Source organism: Arachis hypogaea, chromosome 5 (assembly GCF_003086295.3).
Source record: "Arachis hypogaea cultivar Tifrunner chromosome 5, arahy.Tifrunner.gnm2.J5K5, whole genome shotgun sequence".
NCBI classification, from domain to species: Eukaryota; Viridiplantae; Streptophyta; class Magnoliopsida; order Fabales; family Fabaceae; genus Arachis; species Arachis hypogaea.
The window spans coordinates 41238318-41253196 of NC_092040.1; the positions used below are offsets into that span (position 1 = coordinate 41238318).

Sequence of the window (14879 nt, forward strand, 5' to 3'; positions counted from 1 at the left end):
ATTTGCCATGCCCTAAAATAATTAGTAGCAGCATGTGTCCTTGTTACTCCTTAGGGTCAATCGTCCTTTTCATGACTATAAACTCACATAACTGCTAGATTTAGATTTTGGATATACGCAATCTGTCCTTAATTAGGTACCGGTGTGATTGGTGTTTCTCTTTCCCTCTAGATCGAACGGAATCTAACACCACTTTCTTTCTACATTATCTTTCCCTTTAGTTTGCACCATCTTTAACCAACACTGCTAGAGGTAAAGACTAAAGTTGTTTGTCATGAACTGCCAATTATTTCCATTATTTTAATTCATTTTTAATCTTCACGTGCTAATCACCTAGCTACTAGCGGAACCTTGGGTTAATACGTTTATTTCATTAATATTCACATACACATATATATACTACATGGTACCCATTGTGTTTTGTGTGCAAATGCGTTTTGATTTCGCTTTATTCTCTGGGGCCTATGTGTTTCCATCCCATCTGGGAAAGTTTTAACTTTTACAAGTTAATTATTGGTGAAGTAGTGGATTTGCTTGATTTTATTATCATAAAGTCTTGTCCATGATCATATCTCAAGACATGGAAAATAAATATATCTTGATATATGTTAGGACTTATTAGGAGCAAAGAGATAGATCTAATTAAGCAAAGAGAGAAAATGCATTTTTGTGTTTGTGTATAATGTAATGCTATGATGAGGAGTTAATCTAAATTGATTTGACAATAACAACGTTATCATGGTCTTCTTTTCTTTCCTAGTGGAGAACAGATGGAAATGAAACATTTGCTCTTAATGTGGTATCTACTAATGGATTGTTAACACTTTCATTGCTTTAATTTTTAATGAATTAAAATGCCATTAGCTATCTACTACTTATCTTCTGTGCATATATCTATCAAGATGCTCCCATCATACATATCAAGGAATACCTTTGGTCCTTTGCTTTTTAGAAAATCTCAACCCCACTATTAGAGAACTAAACAAAATAAACTTAAATAATAACTATTGTAATATAGGCCAGAGATTTCTACGTACCCACTTATAAATAATCAAAGGAAATTCCCAAGACTTGGGGTTTGAAAAATCGCATGCCACATTGTAGCGCACAAAGTGGATGCAAATGTTACCCTAGCTAGCTATAATGTCACACCCCTTCTTTTTTCTCCTAACTTCATAAGACGAATATTATTAGTGCTTTTGTGAGTTGACTTCAATAATAATATATTCAAGCATAATTATAAAAAAAATTTCATGTTTTTTTTTTAAAATATTTATTTTTTTAGATATTGATAAAACTTTAGTATAATACTCAATTATTAGATTTTATAGTGTTTTTTAAAATTTTGGGATCAGAACAATACGCGACAAACGTATTTAAAATATATACTTTATATATACTTGTATGTAATTGTATCTTTTAAAACGATAATGTTAGAAACATAGAAAAAACAGTCAAAATATTAATAAAATAAATTTTGACTGATTTTGGCAACATCCTTTTTGTTACTAAATATTTTCGCTTTCTGTAATTAGCATCTAACAATATGTATTGAAACAATCCTTTTTTGTGATAAACCATTTTCGCTTTCTAAAATTAGTATCTAACAATATGCATTGAAACAAAGGCAACCATATCGCACTACAAAATAAGTTTACCTAATATTAATATACCTTTCAATCAATTTGGTACTACTAATCATATCTCTCCGTTTCAACATACAAGCAATTATGAAAAGATAATAAAATATTGCAGGTTTGAGATTGTAAGATGTTGCATCGGTTGTATGCTAAATCCTAAATGTTATTATTTACTTTTTTTTTTTGTGAAAACTCAGGTGCAGTCGATTTCACTTGAAGTTGATAGTTTTGTTAGTTAAATCATCTAACGACCCTCATCTATCAACTTCATGTGAAGTCGAGTGCACCTGAGTTTTTACCTTTTTCTTAGTCGTTATTATTATTTACCTTTGAATCGGGGCTCCCTCCACTGGACATGAAGTATATAGCAGGCTCATGTAGCAATGTTCTCATGATCTAACTAGCATTGTGGATTATTGTATAGTTGGTTTAGTTTAAGGAAATACGATCCGATACTACTTACTAGGCTTTGATAGATTTCAGAGGATGATCCATTCATCGACTATATATACCACGATTCAAATCACGCTTCTTCAACATACACACGTAAAGCAAGACATAAAGAAGCATCATGGTTATTGTGTGATCACTTTGTCTGGGCTGTTTTTTAATTCAAGATATATCTCAAAATTAACAAAGGTTTAATGATGAAATCCCGGTTGTAACTGCTTGACTAAAAAACACAGCACAGCACAGCAACAACATCTTGATTGATTTAAATGAGAAATTTGAAATTTGTGAAGCAATTTTAGTGATACAAGTACAAGTAATAAGGCTAAGATTGAAGAAAGGTACATATATAGAGGAGGAAAGTTGAATTCGCAAAAGAGAAATAAGATTTGATGTGACTTGTAGGAGATACGGGTTGGGAAAAATAGGCGATAAACACGACACGTTATTTGTAGATATCTGAATCCCTTTCTTTTCAGTCATACAAGAACTGAGGGGCATTGCTTGACACGCGACGCAATGGAAACTGGTATTATATAGTAATAGTAGTAGCACAATAATTGAAGGGGGGAATCCAAAGCAGACTATTGCTGAATGCTGCTGCTCTTAGACAGGTTCATAGAGCCCCAGCACATGCCCATCAAGACACCGCATTGCTGCTACCTGATTCATCACATGCAAATCACATCACATCCTACAAATTAATTCAAATCTATTATTATTAACAAGAGGTTAATTTATTTTATTTAGTGGCGTAAAATTGTTACCTTTCCATGGACCTCATATTTGATAGGGCCATCAAGTTCGGCTCCCAATGCTATTAGTTTAGTCACTGTACTGTTGATGTCTGTTACAGTGAATGATAGAAGCGACGAGTATCCCTTCTGTGTCACTTGCTCGCTGTATGTGAATAAAATAAAATATAATTAAATTTGAGTAGGAAATAGGAATGGGCAAATGATCGAACAGATGGAGAGCATGAGAAGGAGATAAAAGAGATACAGTTGAGAATGCATGAGGGCGAGCTTGAGAGAACCAGATTGGAGTTCGGCCCAACGAAGGGTGCAGACGTTGGTAGTGAAATCCAACCCTTCTGAGTAGAACCGAGCAGCTTTTGGAACGTCTCTGTGTAGCTGCAGTATCCACCTGAACGACGCTGCCATGCCCGCAACCCCTCTACTTCACAATTCACATGCACAACTATACAACTGCTACCTTCTTCTTTTTTTCATTTGGATTAGACTACAGCTTTCATCTTGGGCCAGCCCAACTTTGACACTCTATATTTGCTTCGTATTGGGCCTCTACAGTCTACACCACTAGTTTGCTCCCTTCTCCCTTCTACATGTTCCGTATTTTACTTTTAAAAAATCTGCCTGTCCAAAAGAAAAAAATATGGTTCTCGTCTCGAGTTTGATGTCACCTCGTATTAATATGAACAATTTGCTACGAGATGAACTACTTCACTTCCATATTTCTTAGTAATTATAATATAGGGTGATATTATTTGCACATAAAAATTGGTGACTATTTAAACACAAATTATTATTATTAATATTATTCGATCCAATTATAAACACCTGTAATGTTAATTAATTGACCAACATTAAAATGAGACATTTAAGGGTTACTTGAGAGTTGAGACCAAGATTCATGTAACATAACATTATACATGCTGGTTATACAAGAAGCAGAAAGACTAGACAAAATTGTAAGTTTGCCTTTTAACTTGTAAAAGGTCAATCTGATACGTTAAGACACCATTACACAACACCACAGCCATCTACAACTGGTATACAGAAATAACCCCACCCCGGACGTGAAATATGTAACATACACAGTTAAGATAAATATTATCAAGAAAGCAGAAAGGAGGGAAAAAAAAGAATGTGGTCTTCTAAAAGGAACCCTTCAGGGCTTTCAAACGAGACCTCTGCCCCTTGGACCTTGCTTCCATGAGTTTTGCTCTCAAAGTATTCTCCTTCAATGCTTTGGGAGCCTCAGATATGCCATGATGATCTTGGGATTGGGGTGCAAGACTTGACATCCACTGCCTCACAGGGCTTGCTTGCTTCCTCCACCCAGCATTGCTGCACGACGCCTCTCCATGCATGCTCACACCACTCTCTGATGCCAGAAGTTGACCTATGATCACATTATCAGTTATGTGATTCTTATTGGAGCTGTGCAATTCACTCCGGTTCATTTTCCTCTCCGAACCTACACTTTCTAGACACTCACCGTGTCCATGTTCGTACTTCTCAGATATAGTTCCTTCAGCTGCTCGTGTATCTGTTGTGCCCTTACCCTCTTCTGCATCAATTGATTGCGACTTCTTGTTTGAATTGGATGACATAGCCCAAGCCATCTGTTCTTCAAACTTCACTTGCAAGTTAGATGGGATGCGATCTTTTAACCCTTCTTGAGTGACTGGTTTTTTCTTCCTGGCGTTGGACTTCAATGACTCATCAAGAGTATTGTCAGCAGGCTCTTCTTCACGTGCTTTAGCTCCTCTATTGTTTGGCTTATTTAGCTCAAAGCAGTTTGAATCACTGCCCGCGGAATCATCCTCATCGCCCACATCTCGTGGTGCACTGACAACATCATTAAGCGGAACTGATTCCAAGGAATTCCGGCGATCCCTCAACACGATATTTTCTGTACTCCTGCTACTTTTTTTTGCTTTAAGGAAAGTCTCGATTTCAAGGCTTAGTTTATCTACAATGGACTTCTTATCCGTAAAACCATTCTGGGCTGCTTCCAGCTGCATCTGCACACGCTCATCAAGCCATGATTCAGATATGTGGAGAATCAAACGGTCATTATCCATGGTTTGTACCTGATCCTTATCAGACTTGTGTTTCAGAGCATGCACCTCTTGCTCATATTCGTTTATTCCCCTAGCAAATTCATCGCAGAGGTCCTCCAACAATTTTCTTCTTGCTCTCTCTTGCTCCAACTCTTTCAGAGCTACAGTAAAAGAAGACTTTACCTCAGAAAACTCCCGAGCTAATTTCCTGTGTATGCTCTCTGACCTTTTCCTTAGTTTCCTTTCGTCCTCAAGTTCATCCCTCACAGATTGAACGGCAGCATGGAGTCTATCTTGCTCCTTACTCTTCCTAACTAATTTTTCCTCTGCAATTTGCTTCATGAGATCATCAATCTCTTGTCGATCTGCTTGCCGGTCCCGAAGCAACTCTTTGACCCTGATTCGTGCATGATCTAGCTCCGCTTTTAATGCTTTTATCAATGAAATGTTAGAAGCATGCTGTTCTTCCAAACTCCATATCCTGTTTAACACTTTTAGCAATTCTGTGGATGTTTTGAGACTATAACGGGACTCACCAATCCTTCCCTTAAATTCCAAGGAACTGCTAGGAGTTGCAGCAGGGTTATAAGGTGTCATCTGCAACACAAGAACAAATAACGGGCAAAGACAATATGTAATATTGTATAATAGATTCAATAACAGATGAGCTGCTGGAATAGAGAATGGATAAATATTTGTCCATTGTTCAGCGTTCACATTGATCAAACGATAAATTATGAGCATATCATTTGCAGTAAATACTTTAAAACACAATCTCACATATGAAGGTAGTTCTTGACAAAAACTTTAGTTCATCCAGCACCGATCTTTCAGAGCAAGAAGTTTTAGTGCCATTTTGTTCTTACAATAAATCTCCAAACACATTGTCGCAAACTCTTTACAGAAATTTCTCAATTTAATTAGCTATCTTTTATAAGTGTTATTATGGCGGCAAACAAACAGCGGTATAACTGATACAGTTAGGTTATTTTATAATCATGAATAACTCTGTTTAATGACCAAAATTCTGTATGAAAGATACCTGCTTCCCGATAATACCAATTATTTATTGTATTTTCCATGATACATATTAGACCATAAAACTCCTAATCAATCACTTACATTGCAGTCATGAAAACCCTAGATCCATGATTACATAGGATGCCAAAAGGTACATCCCGCGGAAAAACCATGTTTACCATGAAAACCAGAGGAAAAGTTGTGTGCCTTTCCATTGTTCTAGATGAAATAAATAAATAAGAAACGGGTTGTGGTGGTTGGGAGTTGGTTGATGCTTACCTCCATGGAGCTACCATAACTTGCAGGAGATAGAGGTTGCAGTGCATGGTTATTCTTATTTCTCTCAATTGCTCGATGATGCTGCATTAGTGACGCCGCAACATGCCTCCTCAAACTGCTTGCACTAGCTGGCTGATGAATGAAAAGTTTCAAATTATAGATCCATATCTATCAAAATGTTTGATAATGTCAACAGAATTACAACACGTCTCATTGCAATGACCAAGAAAAACATCACTTATTCTAGAGGAAAGGAAAGCACAATGATAATTACACCAAACAAGAAGGGGGCAAAAAAGCTACAACACTAAAACAATTTGAAAGAGGATGACAAGGAAAGCATTTATATGGGATCACCTACTAGATAGCAGAATAAGGAAGAAACCTATACATCTCCTTGAAGAGGATATGTCTCAGTTTAATGAGGAAATGTTGTCAGTGAGGAGTTAAAAATGAATTGCGGAAGCAACAATTCAGGAACAACCGAATAATATAGAGGACAAGTCAAGCTAGACATTGATGGCTCAAAAGGAGTAAACAAATAATTTTTGTAACATGGAAGTAGAGCACACAATTCTCCATAAATGTGGAGGATAATAGGAAGAATATTTTCCGGTACATATAAATTATAAAATAAATAATAACATGATACAAATATCGGAAATTGGCCCTATTATAAAGGCAGAAGTAGAAAATCAAAGAGCATGAGTAGGAAACCCTTAAGAAAGAAATTAGAGCTGAAAAGGAAAGGAGAGAGCGTGGCGTACATGATCAGGGGAAGCGGTGGAAGCGTCAGGGAAGAAGTTGGAGATGTCGGGAGCCTTGTCCTTGTGAAGGTTGTAATGGTGGCGGCCAGCAGGTGCAGCAGCGGGAGCGGCGCCGTTAGCACGATGCATTGGGAAGATAGGGAAGTAGTGGTGGAATTCCCAGAGAGCGGCGGCGAGCTTCCTAGCAGAGACGGTGGCGGAGTGGGGATGATGGTGTGGATGCAGAGAGTGATGGTGATGAATGATGTTGTTGTTCCCCCAAAGTAGCTTCCAAGAGGGCACTGGAGTGCAGGGACCCTTACTTTTCCCCACCAATACCCCTCTCTTCAACTTTTCTCCTAATTTTTCCACCTTTTCTGCTTCCCCTCCTTCACTTTTCCCTTCCCTTCCCTTTTTCATCTCTCTCTCCATTCTTTTTCAACCTGCCTTCTCTATTAAAAATATTTAAATATATTTACTTCCTAATTCCTATTTCATCTTTTTATTTGTTTAACCTTTGTATTTCCTGTATAAACTACACGTGGCTATACAGAGACTGTTTAGAATTGGAAGTCGATATTGTCAGTTCGATCGGAGCATAGCATGTTTGAGTTGAAGTGGAATGATTTTTGCACATGACTACATGAGATCCAGCTTCTTTATTGCAATAATCATACAACCCATGCAATTGCAATGCAACATTTAGTTATTTAGTATACGTTGCCTGACTTTTCTCTACTTTTTATCCCTCCCTCCCTATTCATAAAGTATTCAACAATCAACAATATTAGCCAACACTATTCTCCGTCTCTTTCTTTATTATCACACATACGCGGTTCAAAACTTAGTTTATTATTTGCCATTATTATTCGTTTGGCTCAAATGAATTATTGAATAAATAAAGAAATTATATTATGCTTGAATAGAAAATTAAATAAGCAAAGCTATAAATAGTAATGAATTAATAATAATTTACTACCCATAACGAAATGCTTAACAGGGGAGCGACAGATGGGAACACCAAAGTGCGACGAACAGGGCAGCTGCCTGATATTCAACTTGGGCCCACTTGTTCTTTGTTGGGCCCCATGACACTATGTCCACATAAAGGATCTAAAATTGGGCTTTAGAATGGTATTCCAAGCCCAAAGGAAACACTGCAGGAGCAGAAAATGGAAAACGGTTAACATGGATGGAGAGATAAAGAAATGACAGTTGGTTGGTTAGGAATGGCGCAGGGCTTATCCTGGGAAAACAGCACATAGTCATGATTCCAAGTTGAGAGGAAGCAGAGTGAAGAAGCAGCATTGAAATTGCAAGTTAGAAATGCACTCGCTATCTCACTCTCACAGCTTCCTACGCCCACTTGCATCGTTTCCCTCTTCTTCCGCTCATCGCACTTCCTACCTCACTCTTCACTCATCCTCTTCATCTTTCATCAGCTCGGCTATCTATCGCACCCATGCACCTTCAACAACCCCTAACAAACTTCGGGGTAAAAGGGTAATTCCATCTGACAGTTACAACGGTTCCCATTGGGAATGTCAGTTATCCCCGCCACACCGTGCTGACGTGGCTCCTTCTGAGATTGACACCGACGATGGTTCATCCAAGGGGCATCTCAAGTTTCTACTCCTGTTTGGGTTCCTCGCACTTGGGGACTCTTACCCTGCATTTGCCGCTTCAGATTCCTTTCCTTTCTTCCATGATTTTGGTGACTTAAGCACAGGTTTTGCTTCAGTTAGGAAAATCTCCCTGTCACTTCTTCGAACATAATCATAATGCAATTTGCAGCTAGAGTTATTCCGTTGCAATTTAAGTAAAATCACTTCCAAATCAATTATTAATTACTGTGCAGCTCCAAGTGTAATATTTGATTACTTCTTGTCACAGGCATTTCTATTAATCTTTTTCTCTGAGCTGGGAGACAAGACTTTTTTCATTGCAGTAAGTACAAGCAAAACAATGTCCCGTTCCTTGCAATATGACCAAAACAAATGTTGCAACTTACAACTCCATTGATTTGTGTATTTGATGAGTTGGCAGGCACTCTTGGCAGCTAGGAATTCAGGTGTTGTTGTTTTCATTGGCACATTTGGCGCACTTGCGTATGTTTTTCTGTTTCACGGTGATTTAGATGCCCTTTCAGTTTGTTCTCTGTTTTTATGGACTTCCTCATGATTACTCACCTTTAATGATAAACTTATACAATTATTATTCTTGCTGATTTTTTTTTGAACAATTGCAAATAGCTATCTATGGAAGTCAACTATGCACTAATCTTCAAACTCTTTAATACCATTTTTGTTCATTTTTTGCAGTGCAATGACTCTCATATCAGTTGTCCTTGGCCGAACTTTTCACTATGTTGATGAAATCTTGCCCTTCAGGTTTTTGCTATATTTCTTGGAGTTATTTATGAACTATGAATGATACATCTTGGTCATACTAGAAGAGTGAGTAGGAATGAATTTTCCTAGACTTCATCTTATGATTTATGTTGAGCAGGTTTGGTGAGACTGATTTACCTGTTGATGACATTGCTGCTGTTTGCTTGTTGGTAAATATCACATCCTTGTTTATTTGAATTTATTTGTGTTCGCAATGCAACGTGCTTTATTCCAATAATTTTCTGTTCTTAGACAAAACACTGTTAATTTGACACTGAATTTAATTGACTTCAGCTGTACTTTGGAGTCTCTACTCTCGTGGATGCATCATCAAGCGATGGCCAGAAATCAGATGATGAGCAGAAGGAGGTAAAATTTGGCATGTATTTATCAGCTTTCAAAGCATAATGTGTTCAATGCATTAATATTGATTTTAGGCTGCATATTTGATTTGTCACTTTGGTTGATTGATAGAGTTCTCTAAAATTCCTAAAAGTTAATGTTTCCTATCTTAACCAGGCCGAGTTAGCAGTTTCAGAGTTTTCTGGAAATGGTGCTGGAATATTAGCAGCTGCTGGCACAGTTGTCAGTACTTTCCTCTTAGTTTTTGTTGCTGAATGGGGTGATAAATCATTTTTCTCCACAATTGGTGAGTATTTTACCGGCATCGTTCGAATACAAAATGTAATATTCATGTCAAACATTTTCACGGAAAGCTAAGGAATCAAATATATATGCGTGGAAAGAGTTTAGAGTGACAATTAATTTTGATCAGTACAATTTTTATTTATTGTTCGTTCATCTCAAATTGCAAGACATGTTCTCTTGGTTCTTGTCCTGATATACTGAACTCACCCTCAAGATCCCCCCCCTACTATTCAGCCCTTGCAGCAGCTTCTTCACCTCTTGGAGTCATAGGAGGAGCGCTAGCTGGTCACGGCGCTGCAACTTTGGTAACGCTATTTATCTAAGTCAATACACAAATGATTGTTGAAACGCCTCTTGAAATTACCTGTCAGATTTTCTTAATTAGTGCTTTTCAATGCACGCTCTAGATGGCTTTCAACAATATTCTAAACAAGCACTGTTGTATTCCATAGCTTAAAACAGATTAGAGTCTAATAAGCATATATTTAATACACCCAAAAAGGTCATAAAATAAAAACAGACTAAATGCCTAAATGCATGTAATTTACATTCCTTGAGCAAAGTGTCGTTTACTTTCTTATCACATATCTGTATGCATTGGCGGGCTTTCTATTCTCAAAAGTATATTTTGTTATATGCAGCTTGCTGTACTTGGGGGCTCTCTACTCGGGACATTTTTGTCAGAGAAGGTAATTTCTCTTGTAGCCTACCTTCCTGGTATGCTTTCATGGTTCTCTCTGTGCAAAAGTGGGCCCAATTTCATGGATTGGTCATCCTTTACGCATCCAATCATACCGATTCTTTAACCAGTGGGACAACCATTTGCTGTAAAATAATTTAATCTATGATCTACAAAATGCTTTTATTAATGCTAGAATCACAGCATAAAATCTAATAATCTATATCAACTTTATGAAAAGTGCAACATGTTATACAGATTCCTTTAAAGGGACCTTTATTAAGTCCCACATCATCTAAAATTGAAAGTATGATAGTCCTTATAAATGTAAGGCAACCTTTATTTTTTAAACTAACTTTTAAGATAAGGTTCACACCACAAATTTCACATCCTTATCTCTTGGTTAGTTTTTTTGGGAATGAACATACTCTTTCAATCAGATAATAGACAACCAAATGACGCCTCCCTTCTACTTGGTGCGGCTAATAGCTAGTACATTATTGTAACCATAAGATTACGAATATGCTGATGCTTTTCTAACCACACTTTATTCTTATGTTAATAGTGCTACATAGTTGAAGCCTGAACCTGCATTTGTGTATTTGTTTTTGTAATATTACTTAACACCTATAAATACTAAGACATTCTTTTCTCACTTTCCTCTTGAAGGTTATTTCCTACATTGGAGGTGTTCTCTTTCTCGTCTTTGCTGCAGTGACCCTATTTGAAATTGTGCAATAGAGGATAAAAGCGCCTCCATAAGCTAATTACAAAGCCATCAAGAACGCACTTGTCTCCAGTGTTTTATACTTTTGTCGGAACTTCTTTTAGAACTCATCTTAATTGCGGCTAAAAATCTTAGTATCCGATCCATCAATAAGTGTGTTACGTATCATTATCTTTTGTAGAAATTGTTCATCTTCCTTTATGTGTAGTCCTCTTAAATTTAAGATCTCTTATGTTTATTTTTCAAGTGAAATGTTAATTACTTATTACAAAACACATTCTTTAATTGTTGTGGATATTGTATATTGAGATTTTTATAGATTAGTTCCATCAAGCACTGTACTGGTGACTGGTAACCATTGATATATTTTTCTATAGCTTAAGAACTTGTCTATCTTGTTGAACTCCATAAGTATGTGGCACTATCACAGATGAATGAACCTTTTCCTTCTACTGTCCATCATGCTTGAACTTGGCCATCTTCGAAAGCCTATCAACTTCCTCTACCAAGTAGTCAACCCTCGCTACAAACTCGATGATCGAGGAAGTGAAGTTGACCAGCGACAATGCTTCCGTACTCCCCAAGGCCCTCATCCTAGGTAACAAGTCTGTCGTTATCTCACTATCTTCTTCAGAAGTAGTTTTGAGAAGTAGATAAGAATGGAGTTGCATAGAATGTTGAAGCCTCTTGGTAGCACTGTGAACCCTCTTGACCTGGGAGTTTTTCAGGCTCCATTTCATGCTGCTGATGTCCCTTCCTAGAATCCTTATAAGGTCTGCCACTTCGTTTGATACCTCTTTGATTTCTGACTCAAATAGAATTCGCAGATTGTACGGTGCCTGAAAAGTGAAAACCAACCATTAGAATGGAAGAACTTCATAATATAAGGTCATATGAAAATGATAAACATTTTTTTAACATAACTCAAAAGTTTGAATGTATATCTGTTGCATACAAAAATAATAGTTTCTTTCTATAGTAGCAAAAAGATTTAAAGATTCTCATACATGATTGTATTTAATTTGATGCAAATACTATGTAGTAAAGAGAGAATATTATTACAACCTGAATTTCTGAGTGTAGAATAGTATCAAGTGCCATAACTTCATAGGCACAGTGGCGTAACACTGCTGCAACTTTAAGATATTGTGACCATGGGTATAAAAATTGCAAGAATCTACCATGTGGTGGCTCCCATTTTGCCGAATTAGCCTAGCAATCAGAAAATAGAAGATTGTCATGCACATTAGATATTGAAACTAAGATGAAAAAAATATATAAAATAAAATGAAATACTATATATTTCAGGGAGCGTGTGCTCATAGTACCAGCATTTCAAACTTTGGCCCAGAATTAACCAAGTTGCTTTGACATCTCTCATAAGCTAGTTCACCTAAAATCTCATCCATGCCATTGGAAGTGATGAATTCAGACTTGTGTTGTGATCTTTCTTCTAAATATTTCTTTACACATTCTGATAATATCATAAAAGACAAAAAGAAAATCATGTTGGGATATATATACATGTTGCAAATCAAAAGGATTATGAAGAAGCTTAGAGGCCTTATATTAATTACCCTGGAGCGAATCTGCGAGTGAATAAAAGCATTTAACAAGATCGTTATGAAGCTGATCACCAGCCCACATAGGATAAACAAAGACATTGACACACACTGAAATGATTCCTCCAATGGCGATTGAATACCAGCGATCCACCATACTCTTAATTGGGTTCCCCATTCTGTATCCAGAGATTATGATCAAGCAGTAGCTTATCTGTATCACCCTGAACCCGTACTCATATTGCACAAGCCATGGCCAAATTCTCAGCATTGACGCTATGCTCGCTGTAAATATATATATATATATACATCTCCATATCATATCGTACATAAATTTTGGAAAACATGCATAATGCTGCATGGCATGTATAATATAATTAATAAATGCATACCAACGAAGAAGATGCTAAGGCCAATAATAATAGGTTGAGCGACACTGCCACACCAGAGCGCTATATGAACAACAGCTATGGCCAAGATTCCCGCCAGCAAGCTTCCTAGTGCTCGATTAAAACCTCGGTTAAACGTTGCTCCTTCAAATATTGAATTCATGAAGTTGATTAATGATACCCATGGTGTAAGGTGCAAATATACATATATAGTTACTTACCCTTGTAATGATACCGTGTCTATGTATTACTAGTCTTATTGTATAATAAGGACATTGATAACAAACAAATATTAGTAAAAAATTATCAAAACTTATTACTTTTGGTTTTATTTAATGTATTTTATAATAAATAAATATTAAATAAAATAGTTTTAGTAGTTTTTTTTTTCTAACATATATTAAGAATAATGTTAAAGAAACAAAAAAAAAGTCTAAATAAGACGCATTTTAATTTTTTTTTGGTTGTTATTAAACATATCGATATATAAATTAAAATAGCTATTCATATGGAAATATTTTTAAGACAATTTAGTCAAATTATTAAACAATTTTCAACTATTATTTTTTATAATAAGAAGATATTTTTACGTGAATAGTCAGCACAAATTAAAATATTTTTATACTTACCAACAGTGTATTCGAAGACGATGATAGCAGTGATAATGGCCCAGATGATATTGGTGCCAAAGACATGGTAGGGGGCTTTAAATAGTGCTAATAGGGACACTACAACTACAGATAGTCCTGCTTTGAGGCCAAATATTACTTCATCTTCCTTCCAAATACACCAAACTTTACTCATGCTACATTTGATACTACTCTCAGAATCAGGTTTATTAGTAGGAATGCTAATTTCTATGCTATCCTTTTTCCCATTCATTCTCTACAATGAGTAATCTATATAACAATGGTATAGTGGAGGAACCAACACAAGCTATATATAACTTTCCTTCTTAACTCTTCTTGAGAGAGTGTGTTTTCGGGTATTTATATACATCACAGAGAAAGAGAGAGATTCAAAGAGGAAGCATAAGGTATAGTATAATGGAACAAGAATTGATACCATAATCAGTATTTGAGAATGGAAATTGTTCACAACAGATCAGGAAAAAGTTTGAATTAACGAATTAAGTGAGTAATCATAAAAGTAGGTTTCATATCACATCTTGATTCAAAATCTTAACTAATAAATTATAAATTCTCTGCATTATATATTCTTTACTTAAGAATAGAAACTAGTATTCATAATTTTCAGCCACCCAAGCTAGTTCACACATGCATGTTCCTAAAAATAACACAGAATAATGACAGAGACTTCCATCTCCCAAATTATTCTTTTGAGTCCTAAGGAAATGGAGATACCCAAGTTGTTAACATAATTAATTACTGATGCTGGTAGAACTTTTTTTCCGCTCATCACAACATATTGACAATAACCAATGTAAGCCGTTTCTTATCTTTTATATGTATAACTGTATACGATATGATGTCGCAGATGCCTTTTTTTAAATGTTCATTAAGTTATGTGAGATATTGTT

General features: G+C 36.2%; 4 protein-coding genes across 8 annotated transcripts; 1 reads left to right on the forward strand and 3 right to left on the reverse strand.

The window, feature by feature from the left end:
- Nucleotides 1–2330: 2330 nt before the first annotated feature.
- Nucleotides 2331–3482, reverse strand: LOC112801437 (uncharacterized). 2 transcript variants are annotated; one of them, XM_025844154.2, is made up of 3 exons: nt 3093–3482; nt 2858–2990; nt 2331–2753 (listed from the first exon to the last, which is right to left on the reverse strand). In XM_025844154.2, exons 1-3 carry the CDS (start codon nt 3251–3253, stop codon nt 2697–2699), a joined length of 351 nt encoding a protein of 116 aa, XP_025699939.1. In that variant the 5' UTR covers nt 3254–3482; the 3' UTR covers nt 2331–2696. The 2 variants fall into 2 exon arrangements, with proteins under 2 accessions (XP_025699939.1, XP_025699940.1); XM_025844155.3 differs by having other exon boundaries at nt 2331–2784; nt 3093–3337.
- A 246-nt stretch (nt 3483–3728) lies between these two features.
- On the reverse strand, nt 3729–7376 carry LOC112801438 (uncharacterized protein At5g41620). The gene is made up of 3 exons (XM_025844157.3): nt 6966–7376; nt 6199–6330; nt 3729–5496 (listed from the first exon to the last, which is right to left on the reverse strand). The coding sequence occupies exons 1-3, from the start codon at nt 7374–7376 to the stop codon at nt 3988–3990; spliced, it is 2052 nt and encodes a 683-aa protein (XP_025699942.1). The 3' UTR covers nt 3729–3987.
- A 156-nt stretch (nt 7377–7532) lies between these two features.
- On the forward strand, nt 7533–11721 carry LOC112801440 (protein PAM71, chloroplastic). Of its 4 annotated transcripts, none has more exons than XM_025844159.3 (10): nt 7533–8684; nt 8838–8891; nt 8991–9052; nt 9266–9334; nt 9453–9504; nt 9629–9703; nt 9854–9983; nt 10217–10287; nt 10624–10671; nt 11331–11721. In XM_025844159.3, exons 1-10 carry the CDS (start codon nt 8271–8273, stop codon nt 11400–11402), a joined length of 1047 nt encoding a protein of 348 aa, XP_025699944.1. In that variant the 5' UTR covers nt 7533–8270; the 3' UTR covers nt 11403–11721. The 4 variants fall into 4 exon arrangements, 2 of the variants coding, with proteins under 2 accessions (XP_025699944.1, XP_025699945.1); XR_011882097.1 differs by having other exon boundaries at nt 7985–8684; nt 10150–10287; XR_003201907.3 differs by having other exon boundaries at nt 7985–8684; nt 10197–10287.
- LOC112801439 (aluminum-activated malate transporter 9-like) lies at nt 10447–14301 on the reverse strand. The gene is made up of 6 exons (XM_025844158.3): nt 13969–14301; nt 13343–13483; nt 12966–13235; nt 12717–12862; nt 12454–12600; nt 10447–12227 (listed from the first exon to the last, which is right to left on the reverse strand). The coding sequence occupies exons 1-6, from the start codon at nt 14219–14221 to the stop codon at nt 11838–11840; spliced, it is 1347 nt and encodes a 448-aa protein (XP_025699943.1). The 5' UTR covers nt 14222–14301; the 3' UTR covers nt 10447–11837.
- Between the last annotated feature and the right edge of the window lie 578 nt (nt 14302–14879).

Excerpts from the sequence above, each read along its gene's own strand:
- LOC112801437 (XM_025844154.2), bottom strand. The coding sequence starts at position 3,253 with ATGGCAGCGTCGTTCAGGTGGATACTGCAGCTACACAGAGACGTTCCA. Across the intron at positions 2,991-3,092 it reads GCCCTCATGCATTCTCAACT|CGAGCAAGTGACACAGAAGG; the intron begins GTATCTCTTTTA and ends ATTCACATACAG. Across the intron at positions 2,754-2,857 it reads AATATGAGGTCCATGGAAAG|GTAGCAGCAATGCGGTGTCT; the intron begins GTAACAATTTTA and ends GTGATGAATCAG.
- LOC112801438 (XM_025844157.3), bottom strand. The coding sequence starts at position 7,376 with ATGGAGAGAGAGATGAAAAAGGGAAGGGAAGGGAAAAGTGAAGGAGGG. Across the intron at positions 6,331-6,965 it reads CCACCGCTTCCCCTGATCAT|CCAGCTAGTGCAAGCAGTTT; the intron begins GTACGCCACGCT and ends TTCATTCATCAG. Across the intron at positions 5,497-6,198 it reads GTTATGGTAGCTCCATGGAG|ATGACACCTTATAACCCTGC; the intron begins GTAAGCATCAAC and ends CTTGTGTTGCAG.
- LOC112801440 (XM_025844159.3), top strand. The coding sequence starts at position 8,271 with ATGCACTCGCTATCTCACTCTCACAGCTTCCTACGCCCACTTGCATCG. Across the intron at positions 9,053-9,265 it reads GGCACATTTGGCGCACTTGC|TGCAATGACTCTCATATCAG; the intron begins GTATGTTTTTCT and ends CATTTTTTGCAG. Across the intron at positions 9,335-9,452 it reads GATGAAATCTTGCCCTTCAG|GTTTGGTGAGACTGATTTAC; the intron begins GTTTTTGCTATA and ends TATGTTGAGCAG.
- LOC112801439 (XM_025844158.3), bottom strand. The coding sequence starts at position 14,221 with ATGAATGGGAAAAAGGATAGCATAGAAATTAGCATTCCTACTAATAAA. Across the intron at positions 13,236-13,342 it reads CCTTAGCATCTTCTTCGTTG|CGAGCATAGCGTCAATGCTG; the intron begins GTATGCATTTAT and ends ATATATTTACAG. Across the intron at positions 12,863-12,965 it reads ACTCGCAGATTCGCTCCAGG|AATGTGTAAAGAAATATTTA; the intron begins GTAATTAATATA and ends TGATATTATCAG.